General features: G+C 48.2%; 2 protein-coding genes across 4 annotated transcripts in view; one reads left to right on the forward strand and one right to left on the reverse strand.

The window, feature by feature from the left end:
- LOC144169979 (uncharacterized) overlaps window positions 1-19,474 on the reverse strand; it is a 72,884-nt gene extending 53,410 nt beyond the window's left edge. For 2 of the 3 annotated variants that reach the window (XM_077699460.1, XM_077699459.1), the window contains exons 1-2: window positions 18,996-19,474; window positions 8,159-8,338 (exon numbers count right to left, since the gene is read on the reverse strand). In XM_077699460.1, the coding sequence (XP_077555586.1) occupies window positions 8,159-8,338; window positions 18,996-19,181 (366 nt within the window). In that variant the 5' untranslated portion in view covers window positions 19,182-19,474. Of the gene's footprint in view, window positions 1-8,158; window positions 8,339-16,039; window positions 16,138-18,995 lie in introns of those variants that run through there. The other variant, XR_013322547.1, reaches the window with a different exon arrangement.
- The window catches only part of LOC144169978 (solute carrier family 23 member 1-like), a 75,654-nt gene continuing 71,606 nt past the window's right edge, over window positions 16,949-20,996 (forward strand). The window contains exons 1-2 of the mRNA XM_077699458.1: window positions 16,949-16,974; window positions 19,331-19,571. Of these exons, the coding sequence (XP_077555584.1) occupies window positions 16,964-16,974; window positions 19,331-19,571 (252 nt within the window). The 5' untranslated portion in view covers window positions 16,949-16,963. The remainder of the gene's footprint in view (window positions 16,975-19,330; window positions 19,572-20,996) is intronic.

A 20,996-nucleotide genomic window follows, 5' to 3' on the forward strand; every position in this document is an offset into this window, starting at 1 on the left:
AAGGAAGTGGGTCTGAGATGCTCGATGGACATTGGTTTTCCGGGCGAATGAGTGTGGTTTTGGCGTGCTTCCAGGATGGGGGCAATCAGCCGCGTTGCCAGAAGTAGCTAAGATACACCGTGAGACTCGAAATAGAATTATCACCAAGATTTCAAAGCATTTCGTTTGTTACTCAATCTGGCCCTGGCGCTGAGGAGTGGCGCGCAGTTTGAGGAGGGCTCCTCTTACATCCTCCTCCATGATGTCATCGTCGAGGTCTTCGTTCTTGGGACCTTTCTACGGCGGGAGACGATATGTTGCCTCCCGTGGGGACGTAGAGGAAAATAAGTTTGTCTGCTTTTCATTCGTGCCCGGAAAATTGTGAGCGATGGAGGTGAGACGATGATTTTGCTCGGGTTTTGACCAACTGGGGTCCGGCAGCTGTTTCAAAAGGGACCAGGTTCTTTTCATGCTCAAGTTCCAGTGTATTTGATCACACACCTGATTTCATTGATCGCACGATAGGTGAATAGCGCGTTCCTGTATGGCAGTTTCTAAATTGGCTAATTTGCGGCGGAGCTTGCAATTGCGTTTGTTTTTTGCCCACCGGCGTAGTATGCCTTTGTAAGCAGCCCACATATGCTGTAGGCGCGAATCAGCGGTGTCCGAGGGAAGTTTGAAGTTTGAAGTTTTATTTTTGGCAGAATGGTGTACATGGTGCCGAGGCTAAAGGCGACGTAAATGTCCCCTGACTTGACCTCTGGCTCCCGGTAACACTGGCAGCACAGACAGCGTTTTAAGCTTGAAAATGTTTCACATCAAAATAAGAAAGAGAAAGAGGAAGGAAAGAAAAAAAGAAATAAACAGAGGCAAAGAAAGCATGAAGGTAGCAAATCAGGTCAAGTAAGTCATGGTAAATTCATAAACAAGATCTGGGTCTATCAGCTTAGTGGCTGAGCGCGCATCTGATAATATATTATGAACTTAGTCTTGGATACTGCCTTCACCTACGGTGGGAGATAGGGCGGTGTGCTGTTCTTAAATCTGTCTAAATTCATGCCGATCAGTGATGTAAGATTGCCTCGGGCGCGGCTTCGTGGAGGGGATGAGAGTGAGGTCAAGTTGGATGAGGTAGTGATCGCTTCACAGTGAATTGTCAGTGCAGTGCCAATGAGCGTTTCTGGTATTAAAAGGGAAGGTTAGATCGGGAGTGGGGTCCCACTGTACGCTATTGCCAACCCTGGTGGGTTTAAGGGGATCTGTTTCGAGCGTAAGTCGATGAGACTGCACCTGATCCCAGAGGACTTTGCCTTTTTTTGGTAGCCCCACGCTTTGTGAGGTGCATTAGTCTCCTACAATGATGAGTGCATGGTGTCCGATTTACTTTTTGGTAAAACAGAAAATGAGATTGAAATTGTGCCCGTGTGCCTTAGGACTGCTGTAAACTTTGAGAATATGAAGTCGAGTGCCAGTTCGTTTAGTGGGGTATATAAGGCGACTAGATCATGTGGGATTTCTGCACTGTCGAATGGGATTCTTTCGGCGGGGATATTACGTTGAATTAGGACCGCCGCCTTGGAATCATTTGAACTTTGAAATGCTTTATACCTTATACCCAGGGAGCTTAACCATCGTGCCGGTTTCTTGCAGGGCTATAACTTCAGGCGATGTATCCTGCGATTGGGTGTGCATCTGCAAGTTTCCGCGTTTCTGGTTGTAGCCCCTGCAGTTCCACTGCCAGATGCGAATTACCTCGACAGCGTTACTCGATCGGCGATTCATAGTGCGGATTCATAGCGGGGGCAAATGCCATGGCATCGCTTATATTGCCGACAATATCTGGAATAGAGGAGCGTATTTCATAGGCTAGCCTGCAACATTTGATGTAAATTGGTGTATTCGTTTTTTTTTTTTTTTTGCTCTAGCATTGCTTTCTGGCAATTCATATCGATGTTGGCTTGCATGGTCGGCCGGTTTTTCCAGACTATGGGGTGGCGTGCGGGGGTCGTCGGATGTGGCTTTACGCTTCGACGAGGGACGGTTTGTGGACGAGGGCTCGCCAGCGAGTACAGCGATTTCGAGCCTCAGTGATTTATTTACCTGGCGAAGGGTCGCATTTTCTTTGCGAAGAAGGGTAATTACCGCTCGAATGGCGGGAAGTTCTTTAAAGGAGCCATGAAGAGAAAACACAAGTTTGGTTCATTCGAAAGATTGCCTTGTTAGAACCATCCTAACACCACTTTTAACGCAAACTTCGCTCAAATAAGCTACATAATTAGGGAAAAAGGGAATGACCATGCGATCCACCAGCTCATTTCCCGCAACAGAACCTATGATGTCATACTAGAATCATCTGCGATTGGCGGCGGCCGGCAAAAGCAAACGCAAGTTAGCCAGGGCTTACCAGTTTGCATAGTGAGCTATATGCATGTTAAACATACTGCACATTCCTTTTATGACACTAAGAACGGTGGAGTAAACGGTCGAAGTTCCGAACGAACACGCAAACATGTACGCCAATGCGTACGAAACTACCGCCGGCCGAGCTGGACATCTCGCCGTCGCGCAGACGAATTTTCGGGTTCGAGGCTCCTTGGGGTCAACGAACCGTTCCAGCACGCACAGCCGCGACCTTGCTTGGTATCTTAATCCCTTGACAGAAAGTTGGCGTCATATCGCCAACCAGCAAAGGTAAAAATACAAACGAGGGGATTAAGGAACAGCAAGCAGCGACGAGATAGTGCCACTCGTCGCAGAAGTTTCGGAATGGTGGTCGTGTTGGCTTGCTGCTCTCGTTACGAGCTCGTTTTAAGTTTACAACCACTGAAAACTTCAGTTTGTTCAAGTACTTCACAATGAAATTTTGTTGCTGCGTCTTCAAATGTCCATGTAGTACGGGAAAATCGTCGAGGGAGTGCGACATCCCCGCCGGTGAAGAGATCTCCTTTCATGCGTCGCCCAACTACGAACTTCAGCGAAGCAAGTGGCTACATTTTGTGAACTTTGCAAACGGAGCAGAAAGGGAGCTGAAGGAAGTACGAGTGTGCTCGCTTCATTTCCGACGAAGTGATTACGGCAGGGACCCTTACGTTAGGTCCCTCCTGGGACGTGCCGCCGCTCGTCGCCGACTTCGCAAATCGCCGTCACAGCGCTCTGAGCTTGGAAAAAAAAAAAAAAAATACCGTTCACACAACGCGTTGACGCTCGTATCTTTCTGGCCGGAGCAGACAGCTCGTGTGATCGGCTTTCCATACATGACACCGGCCAACTGGCATAAGCGATTAGAGCACTGCACGGGCCTGATTTTAAGGCCCGAGCCCGGCCCGAGCCCGCTTTGTGAAGCCTGAGCCCGACCCGGGCCCGTAACACCGAGCCTGGGCCCGACCCGGGCCCGGGCATTCATAAGTGGGCTTAGCCCGGGCCCGGCCCAGGCCCATCGTCTCAAGCCCAGGCCCGGCCCGGCCCGTTGTCTCAATCCCAGGCCCGGCCCGGGCCCGTCGTCTCAAGCCCACGCCCAGCCCGGGCACGGTCTTGTCTTTTTTTTTTTTTTTTTGAGCCTAGGGAGGGCCCGCATGTGTGTGACCAGGCCTGGTCTTTGACGTTGAAGAAAATTTGTTTATTATATTTGTTCGAGTGTCTTCGTAGCGGGAAATCAGACGGAGCATCTAGTCTGTACAAGCACGCCCTGAATTGTAACGCAAAAAAATAAGGGTTTAAAAGTACACGTACTCACACCGTCTGCAGTTCACGCCACATGGGCGTAATAATAGCTCGTATTCTTACACGAGAGACACCATCACCTTTGATGACCAGACTCTTGGCAACTTCATGTGGTTGTTTCGGTCGTATTAATGAAATTTCTTGCTCTCCATTTGGATCCACGAGTATGTGCGTGCGTTGAAATATTTTCCCTGGAGTGGTTGTTAAGCGGTGGCGCTTCTGTAGCACGCGAGTTTGATTTCCAGCCACGGTAGCCGCATTTAGATTGGTTCGACATCTAAAACACACGTACATAGACATAGGTGCACAGCTCCAGGGTGGCTTAATTAATTCCTTCCCCGCTAGGGCATTCCTTGTAACCGTATCTTTGGTATGTTAACCCCAAAATATAAAATCTTGATGCAGTACATGAAATGTCATTAAAGTTACAGTATAGTTACTATCAGCCCTAGCAAAACGCGTTTTTAAAACAATGTGTACAACTAACATCAAGAAGCGCGTAAAAGTATACTCAGAATATTCAATTTTATGCTCTTTTCTACACTTCACGTCGGAACTAATAATGGCCGGGCCTATGAATTCAAGCCCGAGCCCGGCTCGGGCCCGTGGCGTTGAGCCCGAGCCCGGCCCGGGCCCGTGGCACTGAGCCCGAGCCCAGCCCGGGCCCGGCCCGGGCCCACCGATAATCGACTTCGGGCGGCCCGGCCCGGCCCGCGGGCCGGGTCGGGCCCGGGCCGGCCCGGGCCCGTGCAGTGCTCTATAAGCGATACTGCTACTAAAATTGAACCATTATTAACCGTAATAAAAATACGGCACATACGTACCAGTCTGTATTCGTCCGTCGCGACGGGGCTGACGAGGCAGCGGTGCCGACGGATTGGCGTTCGTCTGTTGTGAATATCACGGAATGATCGCTTTCCGGTCCATGCGTGTATATCCCACAACTCCTGCCGCTCGTGCACTTAGAAGCATTGAGCGTTCAAGTGGTATGAGGTTGTTAAATGCAAGCCCGAGCTCTTCGGCGAGAGCTTTGTTGTCCGGATCAGGCGATTCCATGACTAGGGCTGCGGGTGTACTAGGTTTTACTAGTATGTTTAAAATGGCCGCCGTCTCTGTTTCGGCACGCTTTCTGGTTCCTGTTTGATGCCCCGAGCTTCGCGATCGCTCCGCCGCCTGCCGCGGCTTCCCCGCGGCGTTGACGGGATGTGCGCTGCCATGGCTGATAGGGGCACGTGCAGTGGTTTGGTTGTTTCGCTTCTTTTCGCCTTTCCGAGCCCTAAAAAAACTTGTTACGATGACGTTTATAAGCAAAAAGTACGTTTAGGTCACTTAAAAAGCAGCTGCGTTTCCGTAGAGCACACGATCGCCTGCAAGAGCTACCCGGGGACGCGGTTCTGCGCGCATCGTCGCCGCTCTTCCGGGCGTCGGCAACGGTAGCAGCATATCACCCCTGTAACCTCCAAATACGTCAGGCACAAATGAATTCTACTGTCGCCTCGTTTAGACCTGATACTGGCACAGTGAGAGGTTGGCTTCATTTCGCAGCGTGGACAATGAATGCGGCTTCCTTTCGCAGAAAAATATGTTTCGGGGATGTGATTAGCCAATCCCGGACAATAACTTATGCCTTTTATAAGAATATAAACCATGCGAAAATGTTAAGTATATTCCAAGTCTGTACATCGTTAAATATGTGCCCACACAAGCCTTATATAGAGATAACCAAGGTAACCTAATATGAAACCACAGAAAAGTACATGCTGTGCAAGTGCGGAAGAAACATAACAGCTTGGAAATTAAAAAAAAAGAAGTGCAGCTTCTGACATGCTAAAGACGTTCGTCGAAACTTCAGCCAGGTACGGCTCACTACGCGAAATGCACTGCCATTTCGGGAGACATAGGTGGGGGGTAGGGGAGGGGGACGCTATGTACAAATGCGGAGCGGAATCAAGCAATGAACGTTTTAGTAATCACACACACACAAATCTCGCGTTCACTGTTGTTTTGTTTTTCGACTTCAACGAACAGCTGATCATTCGGAGGGAGCATTTTTGGAAGTGTATATACATAGGCAGTTCACAAGCGATGAAAGGTGTCGTTAAAAGAGAGTGGTATGCGGTAAGGCCGCCTGATTTCAGTTTCTCTTTTATTCTGCAGGCTCCCTGTGCCATGTGGCGATATTTCGAAGAAGCGTTTAGTCGCGGACGCCGATTATATTCTAAGCCCGTCTGCGTTCTCCTCGCAGAGGATATATTTAGCAGAGGAATGTTTGCGGGCGCTCACCTCACGACAAGACTACTCTTTGTCGTGTGCTGATCCCCGAGTATAATTCTGTATTATCCGTCGTACTTACGTTGAATATTCCCGTAATTAACACACTCTGGCTTGTAAATGGCGGTGATCAATATCTGAGGTATATTATTAGCAAAAGTAACCGATGTGCTGTCAGGTATGGGCGTTCCGCTGAATATGTAAGCGCACAAAACTGATTTACATCGTAGTGTATACCCGTAGCATGAAAATCTGGGGAACCGGGGGTTACGGAGACACTGCTAGTAAATTCAGGGCAGTGTAACTACAACCAGGTCAATGCATACGCCGGTTCAGCAACGCTGGCCTGTGACACACACCTGGCGCTTATACAGACCGAATATACCGCACTAAGATCGCGTCAGAAACATTTACACTCTCGTAAACACACCCCATTTGCGATCAGAAAGATTGCTCCACATAAACATGGATTTCCAACGCCCACAAACGCTAAATCTCGGTCGTGAACATGCCGCAAAAGCAGCGGTTACAGTGGGGAGCGGGACGGAGGCTCCCGTGCCTGCTTTCGAAACGGGCCGCTAAAGGGATTTCAGTGGCGCCCTTACAGGCCGCGCTCGAGGCGTATATGGAGCCGACATACTAAGCATCTGTTTCATGTACCGGCTCATATGACGCCATTGTGTACGTCACGGAATGTACAATTTAGCGGGAGATTTAAAATTTAAAAATTTGGCTTAAATTGCCCTATTTTAGCATCGTTTGCTTCCGGGAAAGCGCTTAAAGTACTATGAAACACCTCATCTTTCGAATAAAACGGGACAAAAGGTGGTGAGGTGGGTTACGACGAACTGCGTGAGAGGGCGCTCGAGTAGCTCTCGTTGCCCTGGGGCTGCTGTTTCCGAGGCTTGTGTTCGGCTCGGCGCTGGTTCCCATAGAGATAATATCTGGTTCCCCTGCATCGTATATTATCTCTATGCCTGCATCACGGGATGGCTTCCCTCGATCCTTGGAGCCACGAGCCTGGCGCTCGGAGTGGTCGGGGCTGGTTGCGTGATGGAGTCCAGGAAAATCGGCGGGCCCGTCGTCCGAAGCCTTGGGCAGTTTTCTTTCTTCTGATACTATCTGAGCGTATGAGGAGGGTCGCTTGCGTGGCTGAAAGCGTCGGGGGCAAACCGCGGACCCCGTGACGTGAGGGCCCTCGCACACTATGCACCGGAGGGGGGGGGGGGGGGGGGGGGGGTTGCAGGGGTATAGCTTTCAGCGGGATTCGTCGCGCCGCAGCCGGAGCACCACGGGGAGAGGGGGTAGGGGTCCTGATGTTCGGGCATCTTTCCTGTGCCCGACTTGCCAGCAGACTGCGCATGCCTCCGTCTTGCGACGAAAAGGCTTGCGCCAGTACATCGCTGCCCTGTATCGCACCCAGAAAGGGGCTCGGTGGTCATCGAACAAAATTTGCACCATGTTGGAGGAGTTGAGACGTTTAGCGTCAAGAATGAGTAATCCTGGGTTTCAACTGAAAATACTGCTCAACACTTGTTCCCGGCTGTCGTCCTCGGGAACATCGAAGATGACTGCTGCGGTGGTCTTAGCTGGCGCGCGCACACAAGCAGCTATTTCGTGTTGTTGACTTCGAAGCACAAGAAACTTGCTTTCGGCGTATCGGGTCACACGGTCTTCTGAAGGTGTTCTTATAAGAAGATAACAAGATAATTCACCACGTTGTGTATCCTAATCTGGTCTTCACGGTTCGGCGCCACTTCCGCTTGGGCCTGTATTGCGTCGGCTAGGGTGGCTTGCGCTATTGACGAAAGTAGAAGTCCTTCTCGGGGGCGCAGGACGATTTTGACATCAGAATCTGGGAGAGGCGAATTCTGTGGCGGGCGACGCGGGGAACCATTCTCTTGCTTGGGTGCTCGTGGCGCCAGTCGACGCACGTGCTTGGTCGCACAAAGAGTGTTGCCGGTGACGCACTGCAGCCAAGCCAGGCTGCTGTAGCTCCTCGGGGTCGATATCCACTCCTTCCACAGCGTTTTCTATGCTGGTTATTGCACTGAGCGGCAATGCGCCGAAGCTGGTGCGGCCGCTTGCAAGTGCGGCGCCGGCAGCGACGGCAACTCACCTAGGCCTGTCAGGCCTAGCGGAGCAGGTAGCGTGGAAGATTTCTGAATGGTTGTAACTTCTAACTTACCCTTAGGGTGGGCCACGGCCAGGGGGTTGGTATCCTTGGAATCCGTGTGACTTGCCGGTTCACGTGGTGCACAAACTGGCAACGTGATTGGGTGTCAAGCGGTAAGACAGGGGTCCAAAAGCGAGCCGACGAGGAATGCCATCGCATCATGCGGCCCCCTAGCGGGATCTTCTCTACGACCTGCAGAAGAATTAAGAAAAGGCTTGACCTACAAAAGCTCTGCTGTTAAAAAAAGGAGGAAAGAAATAGTCCACTACCATAAAAACCCGAATCACGCAATGGTTATGGCTTCCTTAGCACTTCAAACGTCCTGTAGCAGAAATATAAGCTTGAATACAATTACAAATATCCCTTTTTGCGTAACCCAAATTTGTTGCCACAAAAGATAAGTGGACTGGAAATGGTCAACCCTACACGCTCAACCGGCGTTAGCTGTCACAATATTAAGCAGCCTCGATTGCTTCCTTGTCCGCCTTCAGTTTTCTGTACGTGCATTTTTGCTAATATTTTTATCAGATTGAATTCTATTTGCTGAGCCAGCTTATTGTTTTCTTTTGTATTTATTGTTACTTGTATGAGATGTGCTAAGATCTATGAAATGTACACGCAGTTGGTCCCGCTTACAGCTTATACTGAGGTTTCGATCCTCGTCTGTATACTAATATGTTTGTATTATTTTTATGCAATAGTCATTGAGTTTGACTTGTGCTGTCACGCTTCTGGAATTTTTATACAGTGAAAGACGCAGTTGGCGACCGCAGCTGTGCTGTCCACGCTAACTAAACTAATCTTTACGACAGCGCACCTTGCTGAAAAAGTCTTGCTTCTGACACTGGCGCAGCCGTGACGTGAGCCAGTGAATCGTCGCGAGGGCAGCGTGAGATCGGGCGTCACGGTAGTGGTGTATACTGTCACTCGCATAAAAGCGTTGCATGTAAGCCTCGCGTGAGACGTTCAGGGGTGCATTACACAATGTAGATAGGTTGCAAAAAACAACGGACTACACTTAACACAGTTGTGAAACTCTTCGCGCACTACCGTCTGACGTGCCAGACGTGTCTTGAGCGGGTATACCTAATGACCCAGTTTGCGATTCTACGGGAACACGGGCTTCTGGAGGCCAACTTTGCGCGTCATAAGCTGCAGAGGTTCTGATAACGATAATGATAATGACTTTATTTGGCATCAAGGATACATGATGGACGAGACCTGCAGAAAAAGCTGGCGTGATGCCAGCTTTACATGCCACAGGCCCCCTCCCCCCTCCCCGAACACATGGCAGCAGCCGTCACATTTTCATAAAAATATTCCGGATCCTACGCGTGAAATAAACAGGTCTACTACAAGAAGAATCATCACTGTACACGTGTGATGAAACGAAACGTGTAATGCTTGAACAAAATATAGTTTCAGAAAATGCAAAATATGTAGGCGCATTTTCCTTTAAAAAAAGAAACCATATGCGTGATACAGTCGAACACGGATATATCGAACTCCAAGGGGATCGCGAAATAGTTCGATATATGAAAAATTCGATATAAAAAATATGGGCTCTGAGACCTCACCTATTGCGAACGATCACTTACCGATGGGCGCATTCAAGAATGACAACTAATTCCGCACTCACGACGCAACAGAACGCTTTATTTCCGTGAAAAAAAATCGCTGATCTTGGCCTGCTTCTTCGTCCTGGAAATGAAATTAAAGACGCTGGTCTCAATCTTCTCGAGGTCGTCCAGGTGCGACAGCCCAGTTCCTTCCATGTCGCCGCAACAACGGCGAATCAAGCTGAACGCAGCGGCCACTTCACCCGCGGAGTACGATCGTGTAGCCGCCTCCTCGTCCGGACGATCTTCACCACTCGAGCTATCAACCTGGGTTCCTGCGACCGCAGCTACAATATCCTCGTCACCGAAGCTCGAAACAGCCTGAACATTGGTGTCAGTGTTCACGAAGTCGTCGGGAGACACTCCGGCTGGAACAGCAGCCGGGAAAAGGAACGACAACTCACGAAACGTGTCGCCCATGCACTCGTCGTCGTCGTCGCCGTCTTCGCAAGCTTCGGAAAGTTCGGCCGTCACAAAGCCTGCCTTCCGGAAGCAGTTGGCCACGGTCTCCTTCTTCACGCCATTCCAAGCGCTTGTCATATGTATGGCTCCCAGCAGGTCAACCTTAAGCTCGGTGCCCACGCGGAGGTTCATCAAAAGCCTATCGAGGAGTCGCCCCCTGTACCCGGCCTTCGCCATGCCCGCGCATTCCTCCACATCCTCCTCAACCTCAATCGGGGGTGCAGCGACCGCCGAAGAGCACCTACCAGCTCCCGCGGCGTTCGATATACCCGATGTCGGGAAAAATACGGTTCGATATAAACGTACGAATTCCTATACTTTTACACAGAATTTCCAAGGGGATAATTTATGAGTTCGATATAGACAATAATTCGATATACCCGTGTTCGATATATCCGTGTTCGACTGTACATACAAGTGAAACATACGAGAAGGTCTAGGAGAAAAAAGGAGCAACTATAGGTGTAATGAATTGTTGCGTATAATGCTAGAAACAAATAATCAATTTCGCAATGCGAAATACAGGCGTATTTGCCTTGCAAACACAAAAATAGCATCATAAAGAAAGAAAACACCTAATTTATCGCTTTGGCAACACCACAAATACATACTCATTTTCCAAAACAGTGGGAAAAAGAAAAAAAAAAACAAGACGCCAACAAACATATCGCGAGAAAACACAGAGAAGTATAAAAAATACACGTCAACAAGGATACAAAAATACATTCTTTAGAAAATGACAATTAACAGAGCAAGTGATCATGACGCCAGGAGAAAATGATTCCACAGTTGCTTAAAGGTGACTTTTTATAAGTCAATTTCTTTATCCCTAAGTTTATTTATCAATCGTGGAAGTTTATTTCCAAGCGATTGAAGACCGTATGTGGTTCTATAGGTTCGAACATTCCACACTTCATTTTTTCGGGTAGTATACTTAGGCTGGTTAAGTACTAAATCTGCCAACTGCTTTAGAAACGGGTTACAGTTTTTTATATCTTGCTTATATTTCTTGGACAAAAGAAAATCGTACATTTTTATTACTGGCATTAAGTTATATTTTTCAAATAAGGAGCGAGTACGATAGGTACTTGGCACGTCCTCCACCGCCCGTAAAAACCTCATTTGCAGCTTATGAAGTTTGCTTATGTTTTCATTAGAAGTTAGACCCCAAACTAGACGGCAGTAATTGATTCCTGATAAAAATAAGGTATTGTAAATTAACAACAAAATATTCCGAGGAAGCAAGTGCTTGTTTCGGTACACAAGACCGACTACCTGAGAGACCTTCGCAGCTCTCAGCTATCAACAAATCGCTTGATAACACGTTTGCAGGGTTATGAAGGTCACGCGCCGCTTCTAAACTTTTGGAGTTCCATTTTGGCCGGACCAAGACGGTACTATCGGCCCCATGGCGATTATGGCCCCATGGCGATTATATATATATAAAAAATTCACGCATCTCCCCGAAGTGAATCATGACAAGTGGGCGAAGCACTGGTGATTGTTCTTACCATAAAGTACCTGTGGCATTGCCCACTCGCGCATGTAAATGAGTGACAACGCGTGTGTACAGTATATACAATTCCTATCCAATCCAATCCAATCCAATCCGATACAATTCAATGTAATCTAATTTAATCCAATCCATTTCAATCCAATCCAATTCAATTCAATGCTCCTCGCGCATGCGCAAACTGTGTACACGGACGCCAAGTACAGTGTACGCCAAGCCCTGGACAGAGTGAGGTCCTAAGGTGCCTCGCCCCTAAAACAATAATATAGCTTTTGTGCACCAGGCGCATGGGTACGACAGAGTAACTGCCTTTTTCTGCGATCTACTGCTCATGCCGCCTGCTGGTTCGTACTCCTACTTCTGAAGGGACAAGCCAGTGATGGCATCACCGGCAGCGATGCCCCGCACCCCGCCATTTTGTGGAGCCGTAAATAACTTTGTAGCAGTGTTGTACGGAACAGCGTTAGAAGGAACGGCGTTCCTGGAACTAGTTCCTTTTTGGAGGAACGAAGGAACGCCACCGTTCCATTAAGGGTCGGTGGAACTGTAACGGTAACTCGTTACGTTTCTGAAGGAACGGCAGGAACGGCGTTGCCGTTACATCGCTAGGATTTGGCTGTTTTTGATGCCAAAGCTCGAGTACAAAAATCCACAAAGCGCTACTGCGTTTCTCTTCCTATAAGATGGTCAGTTTGCCCCCCCCCCCCCCTTCAGCCGTACGTGCTTCCTCGAAAGTGAAATGCAGAAGAATAACCACGCAGCAGGCTACAGCTTGTGCTTGCTTTCATGCTGGTTGCTTACGCGGGGTTCGACGGGTGAATAGCGTAGCCGCGAGAATGCTTTTCACCCTTCATCGTTTGTCTGGGGAGGCCAGAATGCGCGTCTGGCCGATAGAATTGTTCCTTGGCGTGGAAAGAATAGAGAGTTTTAGCAGTCCGTCCGTTCTGTCGTATGCGTTGTTACTGGGTTGACCCGGACCCGGCTGGGCACTTGGGCATTCGTCGCTGTAGGGGGATTAGTTCCGCGGGCCTGCCTTCGCCATGTCCGTGCCTCCGCACCTTCCTACTCGCTGTTCCTCGCGCTCAGGAGCAGACCGGGTAAGGTCAACCCGGTAACAACGTAGCCAACGAAACGGACGGACTGCTAAACGGTGTCCGGACATTTCGGTGTCGGACATTTCGGTCCAGGACGTTTCGGTGTGGACATTTCTGTGCGCGGACATTTTGGTGCACGACGTCTTGGCCCAGACATTTTGAGTGAGGGGATGTCCCAGGCATTCGTTGAACATTTTAGCTTTAATATTGTAATTTCGTGACTTGATATGATTTTACGTTCGAGACTTGTGCTTGCGCCGCCGTTCGTGGAAACGAACGCCACGTGAAACCCAATTTCTGTAGCAGATGGTAAAAATTAACGTTGTTAATTTGGATTCGTTCAAACATTTTTCGTTATTTTAACATTCATGTGAACAACCCTAATACTTTAAGTGTTACCAAAGCGCTTTCCTTTCACTTCACCAAACGGTGCAAGACGCTGCTGCTTGCAGTCTATTGCTCCTCCCCCCCCCCCCCCCCCCCCCTGCAAAACTACCTCGAAAAAACCACAGAAAAACGAGGTCGATTAGGCGCGTGTGCATTTCGTTTTAATTATTATCTCAATCAATCTCGCCTTCGTTGCATTCGGTGTCAGTTCTACTTAAAACTAACAAACCAACGATCGCACTTACGGTGGCGTTACTTAGGGGAGGGGAAAGCTGAGCCCCGCCGGCAATCATCCCCCTAAGTAGAGAGAGAGGGGTGTCACTTGTGCTTCACCATTGCGTCCACTGGACTTCGAAAACTTGAAGACGACTGTTGCCGCTCTCGTCACACTAGCCTATTCATTTTTTTTTTTTTTTTTTGCTCCTGATAATGGGAGGAAGCGATGTATACCTGGGGTGTCCATGTTATGCGCGACTTGATTAGTCAATTCCGAAGGGGGCGACTGAAGGCGCAGAAAGAGCGATTCCTGGAGTAGGGGCACCGTCGATGATGACCGCGACGCGCGGAAGGGCGTAGCCAGCAAACGATAGGGGCCATTGTGTTCGCGGCGGCTTTTTGGGTGGCTTTTTGTGTCACATTATAGAGGTTTCGTGCGCCCATGGTGAATGTAAAGCTTTTTCTCTGTTTTAAACGCGAAGTGTGCTATGTCATTGTTCTGAATGTATCACCCAATTCCTGCAAAATCCTCCGCTAAGAGGCTAGCAGTATGTTCTAAATAAAAAAATAAAAAAATCACTGCGGTTACGCTTCGGAGACCGTGAACTCCACCCTGCCAGTAGGATTTTCAGGGGAAACCGAAAATAATATGGCTGAAAAAGAAATCTGGTCGAGATTCGAGAGTACAGGCGGGAGGTGGGAGGGAGGGGGGGGGAGGGGCGCTAGAACAAAGAATTAAAATGTGGTAAATTTTAAACATTAAACGAAGGTTGGTTGTCCCGAACACAATGTGTGGAATTTGTATGCACAACCGGTACGCGCTTAATCAGCATTTAGGACATTAGAACCTGCGGCTCTTTTACAAAAGGCCCGTTTTTCCTCCCCGACAATGTCCTAGACCAGAGTTCGCGAATTCATTTTAGCAAGGCAGCCCAGCCCTTGTAATACTCTTCATAAGGTTTTCTTCATTCTGAGGGGCTAGCTAATGTTTGTTACTTTTTGGATATTGAGAGTGTGCATGTAATTTATGTAATTTGAGAGTGTGTAATTTAAAAAAAATACAAAAGAGGCGATCGTAAACACGGGTAATTGTCTTAGCTAAAAAAGAGCAAATATTAATTAACAACCTGTCATAAATGAAAAAAAAACACGTGCTAAAGAATTCAATCGGCTGCATAACAGGTGTCCCCAGGAAGAGGTGTTAAAAAATATATATACATGTAGAATTTCTAAAAATACCTGGCAAAGATCGAACATGACATCAATCAAAAAAATAAATTGACGGCTCCAGATTGTTGTCCATGACCCACGTTAAGCGGAAATAAAAATATAACGGCTGTCGCAAACAGGCAAGCACCGGATAATTTGGTCGCCGAAATGTCCGTACACCGAAATGTGCGTGCATCGAAACGCCCGTACACCGATGTGTCCATACACCGATATGTCCGTACACCCAAATTTCCGCGCCGAAATATCCGGCACCGAAATGTCCTCGAGCCGTCTGGAGCTTGTCCGGTGCTCCCTGAAAAAATTCGCCTAGGCGCGTTTCTTTTGATTATCTTTATCTCCAGATAATCTGCTGCCGGTGGTGTTAATATTCGTATAATATACGTAGTTCGATGTCAGTTTTAAATGGCTCACTTAATTTCGACCCAGGATTATCCGACACGATGTTTTAATTTAAAAACCTAAATGTAACGTTAATGTAACGACAGGTTCCAATTTTCGAAGTGGAACTGGAACGCGTTCCTTTCGCAATAAAGGAACTTGTAACGGGAACTCGTTTCAAAATTGGCAAGGAACGAGGAACGAGCTTTCGTTCCTATTTTGGAGGAACGTGTACAACACTGCTTTGTAGCGTCTCTACAGAACAATCTAAACTGCGTATGGGTAACATATCGGACTGAAAACCGGCAATATAAGGGGATTGGAAGAAAGAGAATAATGCAGCGTCTATCCTCGAAATTAGCGCACTTTCGAGGTCATGGGGATGCTGATCGCGGCGATATGAGCTCATGCGCTGCTGTTCGACCACGCGGCACCCCACAGGTCAGTCTTATACATAGCTTAAAAGTTTGCGTAGACCAGCGCAGTGCAAGTTTGCGTTCGTATTAAAATAGGCGCGGCACATTCGTGCAGGGAGAGTACATTTTACAGACAAGCAGTAAATTGGCCTATTTCAACCAATTGGTTCGTTTCTGAAGAAAAATACAAACATCAGGGTGAACTGAGCCTGCGACGAGTGGATTAAGCAAGGACGACAACACGGGGGCCGACCCTGCCAAGTGACTTATTACGAAAACAGCACTTCACCTTTACGTATGTTTCGCTACAACGATAGGTGCGTATTATGTTGAGATTACAGCCAAGCCTTGTGTAAGCGATATACGCCTTATCATGCAGGACAATCGACGGTACGTTTACACACCTTTCCCACATTCCTTCGCCCTTATCCCCCTGCAACACTCTTTGCCTCTGACCCGTATTTCGCCCCTTCGAGGAAATTTATTTCGTTTCAGCCCTCATCTGTTTGTTTTACAATGGACTCCAGAACTTGAATCTATCATAAACAATTAGCATAAATGTTCTCATGCCCGCTTACCGAACAGTGACGCGTTTTTTCTTAGAAATCCGTATGTCAAGACCTATCCATCTGCCTCTCGACCTCATGACGCACGAGGAATGCTCGGAGAACCACAGAACGACATGCAGCGATTGTCAAGCCAGCATTACTTATACGAGACCCGTATATATAACTTGCCCATCAATGCATGTTTTGCTTGGTGGGCTCATATCCGTTCGCTTGCAATTGTTACCTGTCGCTGCGATAGCGGCGCGTGCGTTTGGAGCTTATCTTTTCTGCATAAGCCCTTGGCCACGGCGCTCTGTTGGCGTTTCTGGAAGTAGGTTACGGTTTGTTCGATATGATGCCAGAGGTTAAAGTGCGAATGGTGCGAAGAGACACAGGGTCCCAATTAGTCGGTTTGTATGCATGCGGGATAATGGCGGAATTGGGGGCCGAGTTATACCGCCAAGCAGCTTCCCATAAACGGAATGTTTTTTTTTTTTTTTGGCGTAAAGGTCTGTGAGTAATGCTGACTCAGCGGCAGCCACGCTCTGAGTATTTAGGCATCAGGGGTCTCATGTGCAAGCTAGGCTTACCAGTTATCTGTGCTATGGGGTCCTCACTTCCTTTCGATCTGCTCAGAAAAAAAAAAAAAAGGTCAACACATACTTTCGAAAGCCGACTGGTCAACTATTTCGAAATGTTCAGGATTGTAAACGCTTGCTTTCATTCGTGTTTGCCCTAAAAAAAGTCCTCGAGTGGCGCTGACCCGCCCCAAAGATTAGCGCGACCTGCGCAATGCGACGAGCGGCAAGGTTGGAAGTTCTGCTGTACCAACGCCCCCATCTTGTCCGCTCGCGCTTTATGAGCCGCTGGGCTCTTAGCCAACTTTGGTTCCGACACCGCTCCCGTTCAAGCTGCTGTCGAAAGAAAGTGACGGGCGCTACGCATAAGTTCAGGATGGAGTTCAGGTAAGTTCAGGATGGAGCGCGCTTCACTCAAAATTGCGCTTCCCGGCTCTCCAGGGGGTTACGAACGCGGATGAAAGCTAAATAGCTTGTGATTTTCAGTAGTTTCTTGTAAAGCTACCACTACGCTTTTAAAATCCCAACCTGCGGCTAAGGATAGTTGCCGAGTGAAGTTACAGACCTAGGTTGGACATTGGAGCTAAAGAAACGGGTCAAGTTTAACAATTGTAAACCTGGTTACCGCGAGCGAAAGGTCGGTTTCACATGGTTTTGCGAAGACTATGCACAGAGTGTTTTATGTCGATTGATTGTTTAACGCACCGACGCAACGCAGGCGATTAGGCGCGCCGTAGTGGAGGGCTCCGGATTAATTTTTACCACCTAGGGATCTTTAACGTGCGCCGGAAATTCGCACACACGGGCGTTTTTGCTTTTCGCCTCCATCAGAAAAGCGGCCGCCGCGGCCGGAAATCGCATCCGCGACCTCGTGCTCAGCAGCAGAGTGTTTTATGTAAGTTAGGCTGCTAGATTATTGGATTCAGCCTGCCCTGCCATTTGCTCTGATGCGCGCGCACAGACGGCCCAGTCGGTAGAACATCTATTGCGGGGCTGAGAAACCAAGCGCCGGCAAAGCAGCCGTACAACCCTCGCATAATCACGTGGTACCGCAGCCGAGAGGGAGTCCGAGCGAGAGTAGCTACGACGCCTCTCCGCAGCGGATCACGTGGCATGATGTCACGCCGGCGCACTTGCTCTTCTGCGGCTCAAGGTCATTGCGACGTGATGATTGACCTTGCGGGGCATGGCGTAGTAGCGCTTTCGCTCTAACGCATTGTTTACTCGGTGGGTCGAAAATTCGGTGTCGTCTAGGCCAATACGCAACGCCCAAAATTATCGACGACGCGAAGAATAAACAGCGGGTGAGAAAATTCTCCAACTGACGCCAAGTTTTTCAGGGAAGCTTTTGCAAACGAACTGAGTTGAAAAGCAAATTGGGTCAATTTTAGTCTGGGTGGGAGACGAAATTGGGACCTCCGGTATGCGATCTATCGAGCACTCGTCGCCAACTCCACCACAGCCCCGCCCCCTTTTTTTAATGTGAAAGGACGCGTTCCACTAAGCGAAAGTGCCGCGTCCGGGGTCGGCGTGACCTATTGAAAACTCGAAAAACATCGGGTGAAAAAAGGAGTCACTCCGTGAATGACCAGCAAAGCTGTATAAAAGACACACCAAATACTAGGTTGGAGACTGCGCTCGTTTTTATTTTTCTCAAAATTTGGTAATGGTAGCAACTATGGCTTTGAGATTACTTTATGAAACTTGGGAGGGCTACAGTTTTATTCTAGCTGGAGTTTTATTCTAGTTTTATTCTAAACAAGGTGCTGTCTGTTTACCGCCCGTAGAATTCCATGTATTGACAGCAGACGCGAATTCTGTTTACACTTCGAATTTTCTTGTGAATTGGTACAGGTTAATGAACTCGGCGTAATGGGAGTCGTCTTAACGGCCAAATGTCATGTAGTTGTTTTTGGAGAAGTTTTGATAAAAAGAGCTACAGCCGTACGGAAAGAGCGCAAAAATCGTACACACAGAGGAAGATAGACAAATAAAAGCGCACGTGTGTCTGATCCCCCCACCCACCCGGTCAACGGTTTTACAAAAAAAAAAAAAAAAAAAAACAGCTAGTTGACTAATCAACAAGCATGCTGGATTACTCACACCCCTCTTAATGAGCCTCTTTTTGAAATCGTTCCTTCATGACAAGGCCACGTCGGATTGTTATATTTACACTATTCTCGCATTCACTTGCACTCAGTTGCGCATGGAAAGTTAGATCGCCGGTCTAATTCACGCCCTGGTAAGCACGACAGCACAATATTTTCTCTGATAGGTACGTCAATATCACTTCCGCGATGTCGTTGCAAACACGCAACGGCACACCATCAGCGCGTCACTTTTGTCCAAGAGTAAAACTCGTGTCCGAAAAGGACTCGTAAAAACAAGGCGGCTGCGTCAAAGCGTACCATTTCGTCCGCGTCTCCAAATGCGGATGCCCCCGACGTCACTTCGTGATTTCCCGCTTCTGATCTCCCGGTAGTGTTTAGTAGCTGGACCACGTAACCCGTAACGCGCCGCGCCATGTCGGCGTCCTCCAGTTCTTTGGTCCTCTCTCCGTCTCGCGCAACCTCTCCTCTCCCTTTCCCGTTCATTGGGAGCGCGTGGCCGTTTCCGAGTTAAATTCCTGCAGTAGGGCGTGGGAAGGGAGGTTGGCGAGTGGTAAGGTGCGCTACGAAAGGGAGAGCGTAACGCCCGTGGCCGGAACAAACGAACGCACGCGACTGAACTCTTTCCTTGGCAGCGACGCGGAGGAGAGTAGAGGCGACGCTCTCTCTCTCGCTCCTCCTCATCCTTTTGCATTGCGAGTCGCGCGCTTCCAAACCGAACGACGGAACGGCGGCGGCTGCAGCGCATATAGGGACGCGCGAACGAGGACTGCACATAACGTGTGCGCGGTGAAGTCTGCCCCGACGACGACGACCAAGATGCCGACGGGATTTAGCGCTGCAGTAGAAGCGGACAACCTAGCCTTGGAGCTAGAGGTGAGTGTACCGTGTTTTTTTCCCCCACTCTCCTTTTCGTTGAATTATTGTGTGTCCACCGCGAAGAGCACCGGATGTCAAAATTATTTCATGATTAGGTGGGGAGCCTAAGTTACAACTGCGTCCTAGGGAATTCAGGTTGGTTGGTTGGTAAAACGTTTATTGATCTTAAAATGAATGGACAGAAGGGTGTGGTAGCCTGCTAAGTTCAGGAGCAAGAGGAGGAGAAGGAGGAGGAAGAGGATGCAAAAAAAAAAAAAAACAGAAGGGCACGGCGCTGCGTGTATCATACGGCTTGTCGGGCTGCACTTGACTGTCGGAGCCTACGCTACAAGTATCGAATAGAAACTAAACGATGAGGCAATGATAGTCGAAAAGGAAAAACAAGTTGGCAAATTGTGATACAGCTACTAAACGTCCGAAAAAAAAGTTTTTTTAAGTACAATTTTTTACAGTGTCCAGATAAAGCAAAAATTTCATGTCTAAATGGTGTACACTACGGGAAAGTACACAATTCTGGATGTCATCGGACCTTTGGACGCGGGCGGGAGGGGGGGTCTCAAAAATTCAATTTCGGGAATGATTGCGTACAATAAAGAACGTCCGCAGCTATAGAGTTGAAAATTTTTTTAGAACTGCGGGGAGACCTGTGTTGAATACAGCATTTCAAGTATAGTTTTTGAAATGGGATTAACTTTTGAGCAGCAATGGTAGAAAACGGCGGTCCCATATATTATTAAACAGCCAACAAGCACGTGCAAAATTATTTTGCGGACACTAAATTGAAAAATCAAACGGGAATTACACAAAACTCAAGGAATACCGCAAAGCTTGTTTCAAAGTGAGCTCAGGTAGCATGATGTTAACAGCGTCAAAAAAAAAAAAAACCGAATCACCGACAGTGATAAGTGACCATAAACAAGGGATAACCAACTAGCTGGTACCCTAGCCGGTAACCAACTAGCCGGTACATGTTCCAGTCAAACATAATGCCCAGGTATTTTGCACCGTCTCAATACTGAATGGGAGCGCGGCTACAAGCGAAGCAGGACGACTTGTGAAAAGATATATACATATACATCTGGCGGTATTTCTGAGGATCACAAAATCATACGAGTTTTGTTTCTTATTTGCTAATTAGGGTAGAATTTTTCGAAACCCACCCAAGGTCCCACGTAGCGTTACGATGAAGAGACCGAGTTAGAAAAACAAGGACAGTGTAATCAGCGTATTCAAACATGCTGTAAGACGAAACAAGGTAGAATAAATAAATAAGCATAGCTTGAACAAATGTGAGAATAATACTGATCCCTGAGGTATACCAGGTTTTAGAACAGCTTTAGCGATACATATACGTCCGACCCACCCGTGAACGGTTAGCAAAATAGTCAATAGACTAAAGAAAAGGGCCCGAGCGCCTAAAAT

Source organism: Haemaphysalis longicornis, unplaced genomic scaffold (genome assembly GCF_048455015.1).
Source record: "Haemaphysalis longicornis isolate Haplotype H1 unplaced genomic scaffold, Haemaphysalis longicornis Haplotype H1 scaffold_2, whole genome shotgun sequence".
Lineage (NCBI taxonomy): Eukaryota > Metazoa > Arthropoda > Arachnida > Ixodida > Ixodidae > Haemaphysalis > Haemaphysalis longicornis.